Below are 7,165 nucleotides of genomic sequence, written 5' to 3' on the forward strand. Positions count from 1 at the left end.
AGATGAGAAATAGCTTAATTTTGTTTAATTGCATTTAATTCCAGCCCAATGAGCACAACTCCTGATTGGTACTTAGATGTGATAGGGAAGGGACTCTTATCGAACGTGTAAAGTTAGGGGCTGACTGAATCATTTACGCTCAAATTACAGCAGCTTCCTGTTTCATGGCGAAATATCAAAACTCAATACCACGCAACAGCCATGCCCTTCATCAATAGCTAAATCTAAAACTTTTTATCATGATGACATGCAACAATTTTGAAGTAAATCTAATTAATTCTGTAGGAGAAGAAATATAACGCGTGGAAAATGCCAAAACAGACTCAAAATGGCCAACTTCCTGTTGGGTTTAGGGTGTGTAAAGCTAAATAACACTTTGGATGCTTGACTATTACTTGACTATTACTTTCTACTTTTTTTTTTTTTTTTTAGTAAGGTGTTTTTCTTTAAGTAAATAAATGCTAAACTTACTACCTCATCCAGCACTGATAATAAATCCGTGGACTGTACCATACGGACTGTACCTTTAAGACCTGCACTCGTGGGGGGGGGGGCGGCATTCAAACAGTTTAGCCCCGCCCTCTCCTGTTTGTCGTTGCGGAAACAGAAACTAAACATCAGCCAAAACAAAATGGGTGCATCGCTGGACACTCCTACGAGGTGTCCCCTGTGCAACGAGCTGACAAATGAGCCCGTCACCCTGAAATGTAACCACCGCTTCTGCCAGCGATGTATTGGAGACTTATGGAGCGTTGTCCCGGACGGGCCGTACCATTGTCCGGAGTGGAGGTGTAAAACAGTGTATCACACTCTGCCGTTTGATAGCAATTTGATACGACAGCCGACCAGTAACAGCCGACGTCCTCAGGCTCGCAGCACTCCAGGTAAATACTGTTTAAACTAGATTAACGTTGGGCTGTAATCAGGCAGTTTAAACCTTATAGGAAGAGCCCAAATGCAAGGTGTAAGGCTAGCGGTTAACGCGGGTTATCCAACTTGTCTTCTAGGGAACCCCAAACTCGCGTAAGATCTCGTGCGAGTGGTTTGTTTTAATATAAAACAGGATGACTCCCTAGCTCTAACCAAATGTTCATTTCCTTAAGGCCGACCTGAATGTTAACTAGCGTTATCAAAGTGTAAAACATAACAAATTTGTACAACTGCCACAACGACGAAACAATTCATACAACTCTCGCGAGAGTTTCGCGTATCAAGGGTTGCCTTTTAGACACGACCCTAACTGACCTAGCTAGGCGCTATCTCTCACATGATACATTAGCGTAAAATTTTAAACTTCAGCTAAATCGTTGAACAGGCTATTTAACTTTTGCTCAGTGTTATTTTAGGTGGTTGTTAATATTAGCTAACGTTATTCTGTAGCTACTGGATTATTTATACTTCTGGTAACCTAAATACAGTGGTTTTAAAACTGGGGTCCGAGGGTTCCTTGAGTGGGTTATACAGGGTCAAAAGGAGGAATAAATTTGACTTTAATCACATTTTTTGGAAGTTGCAACAGCAAGGGAATAAATGGGACTGGCCCTTTTGATTTATTAAAATTTATAGTGATCTATGACTGACCTATGAAAGTTTCTATTATCTTTGGACCTAGAGATAAAAAGAAAATACTCAGAGGGGATTCCTTAAGACAACATGCTCTCAAATTGGGGGTCTGTGGTCAAATGTACAGCTTTTGTGGGGCTTGACATGAAAAAGTTGTGCCCTAATGAAAACAAAAAAAGGACTGACTGGTCACAGGAAAGTGCCATTCCTTCCACATCCTTAATGTTTTACGCAAAGGAGGTATCATTAAAGTCCCATTTAATATGGCTTTATAAAGCTTTAGCTCTTGTGTAACTTAATGATTTAGCAATGTTCTGTTGCTGTTTATAGTGTCAGGTGTCAAATGGTTAATCTGATAGTCATTTTCAGGTCAAAGTTTGTGGTTTCCTTAAGCAAATAATCAGTGAGGGTAAAGGTCTGACCCATTAATGGCACATGTCCATAAATACATGTTCATGCAGTTTTCCTGTGTTTGCAGGGAGTGTTCATAATAGAGTGTGTTCATAAATCGTTATGTTTTTGTTTTTAGATTTTTCCCCTCCCTATAATTTGCACTCTACTTCTTATGATAGCCAGGTTCAGTATCTGTGTTGATAATGGCCTTATGTTTTTTGTAGTCTGCCAGATGAACTCAGAGGCAGCTTTTCAAAGTGAGCTTAGAAGGCATTATAATCGATAGTCACTGCTTGAATTGCCTAAAGTGAAACTACTCAGTGGGCTGTAAAAGTTGGGTGCAGTTGTGCTCAGCAGAAGCTGGCAGCCTGCAGGTGTTTTTGCTGTGAAAGTGCTAGGTCAAACATCCCCCTGATTAGTTTTGTTTTGTATGCATTTGTGTTTTTTTCCACAGGAACATCCAGTAATAATGAACAAAATACATCTGATTCACCGAGGAGGCTCTCACTCACCAACCGATTTCTTGGGAAGAGAAAGGCGAGCACACCTCCAGCAGAACAACCTGAGACGAAGAGATCAACTGTGAAAGCTCCTCATGAACGGTCCACCACTTCCATCTCAGACTCCTCAGAAAAGCCTGGGCAGTCAACTAGTGTGGAGACGTCCAAGAAAACTGTACCGCCAGAATCTAAACCATCTGAGCGTGGTGATGGCACATCCTCCAGCAACAACTCTGACAGCAACGCAGCACCTTCAAGTGATGTGCCACAAGACATCCCGGTGCGGCAGAACCAGAGTAAATCAAAAGAAGTTGTCTCATTAGATGACTCTGACAGCTCCGATGAAGTAGATATCTGTGATGCACCTGCTCTTGCAACCCCCAAGAAAGACACACAAGCGACAGGCATTCATGCATTGCCAAAGAAACCAGCCTCACCTGCCAACTCTGATTCCTTCCCTGGGGTCTCAGCTACAGGTAAAGATAAGTCTCCTTTGCACCATGTCAGCAAGTCTCCGATATCCAACAAACATCCTGCTGCTGCTTCAGGATCCCCGATTCGTGTTGGCATCTTTCCCAAGCCGGAGAGTAAAAATGCCAGCCCTGTGCCCTGCCATTACTGCCCTAAAGCTGGATATCAGTTGGCTGTGAAGACCTGTCTGGTGTGCGGAGCCTCCATGTGTACGGAGCACCTGCGTCCCCACCTGGAGTCCCCTGTCTTCCAGAATCACACACTGGTTCCTCCCATGGAGGACATTTCTATCTGGAGGTGCCAGGAGCACCAGGAGATAAACCGCATCTACTGCCGGCAATGTGGAGTGTGTGTGTGCACGGTGTGTACTGTCATTGGATCGCACCGAGACCACATCTGCATCAGCATCAGGGAGGCAGAGAGAGAGCTCAGGGTAAGTGATCACCTTACAGCACCATATATACTGTAGATACACAGTAATTGCAGTTAAAATGTAGACAAGACCTTCGCACTAAATCAGTGGAATCTTTTTTTGTGTCTGTGCACATTTTTCCTCAGGGGAACCTAAAAGAAGAGATCAAGCAGCTGCAGGGGGCTGAAGAGCAAGTGAAGAACAGATTGACTGAACTCACACGGAAGAAAGAGACCTTCAAAGTAAGAGCGTAAACTCTGTATTTAGGTTCAGAGCTTAGAATTTCAAAGATAAGATTATTTTACTCTGGCCAAGGGCTGAAACAATTCCTTGTAAAACGTGATTACTAAAAATCACTGATGCAAACTCTTTGCATCGAAGCTTTATATGATCCATATAACTATATGCACCACAAGAGTGGTGCAATGGAACATAGTTGGTCCATGATCCACGGTTTGGCACTGCAGACTAAATTTAACCATAACAGTGTGAAATACAGTTTTACTGCCACTGTCACTTTTTAAAGTAATGCCTCCCTCAGTGTTGATGCAGAATTGCAGTGACAAGCATAACACTGTGTGGCAGATCTAAAAAAAAAAAAGAGGAAGAGCGACTGATTTAAAACCTGTTGCGTTTGCCTTCATTGAGTGAAATCCTGAAGACTGTGACTTCAGGCATTTTCAGTGGTGCAACTAGGACACTGGACATGGTCGTCAACATAGAAAATGATCATAAGATTGTGATATTTATAGTAACTTTGGCAATATTTGCTGCTTTCTCTTCGACAAACAACTCTTACTCACCAGAGCAGCCTGCAGTCTCTTCATCTGTCCGGCACATAGCCTTGAGTGTTGATTGGCTATTAATTGTGAAGTGAAACCAATCAAATATTGCTGTGGTCTGGATATTGAGTAAGACTACAGAGTGTAGTATTATTATTTTGTATCGTGTATGATTGCACTTTTTTTTAGGAAAACCGTCATGGTATAAAGAACACACCACCATATGCATAAAATCTGAGTTAATAAAGTTTACTTTTTATGCAATCATAACAGTGAGGATTGGTAAAAATCCTAGTTGTGTTACTGCAATTAGAGAGAGAGGATTTTAGGAATCAAGATCATTGCCTGCCATGATGTTGATTTGCACTGTGTCTGTCCAGGTGGTTTTAAGTGATGCACGAGCAGGAGTGCAGCAGCAGTATGGAGCCATCAGAGAGGCACTGGAGCAGGAGGAGCAATCAGCTCTTCAGTGTGTGACAAAGGAGGAGAACAGGGTTCTGGGAGGACTAGATGAGAAACTCAGCCACCTCCGGAGCTCCCTGCAGTCCATCCAGCAAGGCCTCCACACCCTGGAGGGGCTGGCGGATGCCAAGGGAGACAAACGCATTCAGGACCAGGCTTTCATTATGGTGTGTTGGCTGTTTGTTGGTAAAATATCTATATGTGTAATATCTAAAAGTTCTATTGTTGGACTGTAAACACTAACAAAAGGAAATGTCTTTTCTTACCTGACAGGAGTACAGCAAGATTGCCCAACTGTAAGTGAATTCCCCTCCACTTTTTATGTATTTTTGCTTATAATTTTATTCTTTATAACACTGTATTTGCCCATTACTAGGCAACACGTGCTGCTGTCCACTTTCCACTTTGTTTCCGTTTCATTTGTTTGTTTTTGTATTTGTTTATTTTTTTATTTAACCTTTATTTAAGGGAGTCCCGTGAGAGTGAAATGGCTGGCCAAGACAGCACAAGAGTTACAGTTTAAATAGAAATGAAATACAACAGACAGGAAATACAAACATCAATGAGGAATAAAGTAGTTTAACACTGACGTCTTTATGGTCTCTACTCACTCTGTTCTTCTTCACCAGGGCTGGTAGTGTGGGAAACTGTGTAGACCAGTTCGAGGCTCCAGAGGAAGTGGATCGGGGCCGGCTGAAATGTCTGCAGACATGGACCGAGAAACGTCTGAACGCAGTTGTCATCACTGTGCCAGACCAAGACAGGGACCTCCTCAGACTTCTCTGTGAGAAAAGTGTTTTTATATCAATACCTGTGTATTTTTTCACTCACTGATGGATCACAGCTAATTAAACCAAAGGACTGAATGATAAGATAAACCTTTATTAATCTCTGGAGGGGAATTCTTCCTGTAGGCCCAAAGGTGGCATATTCTCATCTAATTTCTGCTTTAATTTCCTTTTCTGTGCACAGATGGTACCGTCCCCATCTTGGATGCAGATACAGCACATCCCAAGCTGCAGCTGTCTGATGACAACAGGAAGGTGACCTACAGTGAAGCCCAGCAGGCTTACACAGAGCACGAGGCTCGCTTCAGCTCCTTCCCACAGGTCCTGGCCTCCCGCGCCCTGGAGGGAGGTCGCTGGTACTGGGAGGTGAACGTGTCTGTGGATGAGGGGCGCTGGAAGGTAGGGGTCTGTGAGGCTCAGATTGAGAGGAAAGGCCAAAAAGATACCTCCCGTCTGGGCTTCAACTCGAACTCCTGGTGCCTGGCCTGCGACAGGAGGAAGGTGGAAGCTCTGCATAACAAGGTGGCGGTTCCTCTGGACGCAAACGGGCTGCAGAGGGTGGGAGTGTTCCTCGACTTGGAAGATGGTGTTTTATCATTCTTTAATGTGACACCAGGGGGCAGTCTTGCTTTAATGCATTCCTTCCAGCACAGGTTTAGTGACCCTCTTTACCCAGCCTTGTCTGTGTCAAAAACACAGCTGGCCATCTGTGATCTGTTCCAGTCATAAATCATGCAACACTGGCATGTCAGTTCTTCTGAAAATTTACAGGATATATGATAGCTCTGTGCCTTTTTTATATGTTAAAAACCAGTTCATCATTAAAAATGTGACAATTTGTAAAATTCTCTGGGATAATAGGTCTGTTATGCACTGTAGATGATACTATATATTTGCAAAAATCCTTAAATGTGATTTTATATCATGATAGAACTGGAATTTTACCATGCCAGAAATGCTGTTCATTACACACTATACATGCAACATTCCAGACAGTGATAGTGTATTTTTTGGTATCAGGATTATAACTTTTATATGTTTTTACTGTTAGATTGTCAATGAACAAGTTTTTACATGCGAGGCAACTTATGAGTGTACACCAGAGGTTTTCAGAGCCTCCCCAGGGCGCCTCCAAACAGTTTCAAAGGAGGTTCGGAGAATGGAAGTGAAATATAATCCAATAGTTATTACCAGGCCCAAACAGAATCTGTGGATTTCTCTTTCTCTCTTTTTTTTCAGTTTTCCGCAGTGATTCAGAATGAAGAATGTTTTTTTTTTTTTGCTTGTAATGTGAAAGACAATATTCATCTCTATTTGTTTAAAATCTGCAGAAAGTCTCTGCAGGTGTCTGCAGGCGCAGATTCCATGTGGGCCTGGTTGTTACTATAGCCTCACTGAGACTGGATTTTTCAGGCCAATGCTGGGAAATTAAAAAAAAAAATCTGATATCAATATGTGGGTCAATATTCTTTATACAGAATATGTTCATAAACACCCTTTTTTTTTGCAATGATCCCTCAAAAGTGGTTATCACCTGTGACAGGGATTTGTAAAGGAGGAAGGATATTTTGCACTTTAACAATAAATAATTGTTATTGTTCAAAACGATATTAGGGCACTGAAACAGTGAACTTTGACTGGTATTTTTTAATAATTATAAACAAAGATACACAAATAGTGCAAAATATATGTATATATTTAACCTAAATTAAGAAAAACAATCAATTGAATGCAAAATAAAATGCTGCCAAAAAGCTAACCACTAAAAACCTGCACAATGCTCTGTTGTTTTAT

At 41.9% G+C, this 7,165-nt stretch overlaps 1 protein-coding gene across 1 annotated transcript; it reads left to right on the forward strand.

The window, feature by feature from the left end:
- Positions 1-551: 551 nt before the first annotated feature.
- On the forward strand, positions 552-6,755 carry LOC146316915 (tripartite motif-containing protein 14). The gene is made up of 7 exons (XM_084734971.1): positions 552-888; positions 2,409-3,360; positions 3,486-3,581; positions 4,502-4,750; positions 4,857-4,879; positions 5,213-5,367; positions 5,556-6,755. The coding sequence occupies exons 1-7, from the start codon at positions 632-634 to the stop codon at positions 6,098-6,100; spliced, it is 2,277 nt and encodes a 758-aa protein (XP_084591097.1). The 5' UTR covers positions 552-631; the 3' UTR covers positions 6,101-6,755.
- Positions 6,756-7,165: the final 410 nt, after the last annotated feature.

This window comes from Lutjanus erythropterus, chromosome 13 (genome assembly GCF_056507025.1).
Source record: "Lutjanus erythropterus isolate fLutEry1 chromosome 13, fLutEry1.hap2, whole genome shotgun sequence".
NCBI classification, from domain to species: domain Eukaryota; kingdom Metazoa; phylum Chordata; class Actinopteri; order Lutjaniformes; family Lutjanidae; genus Lutjanus; species Lutjanus erythropterus.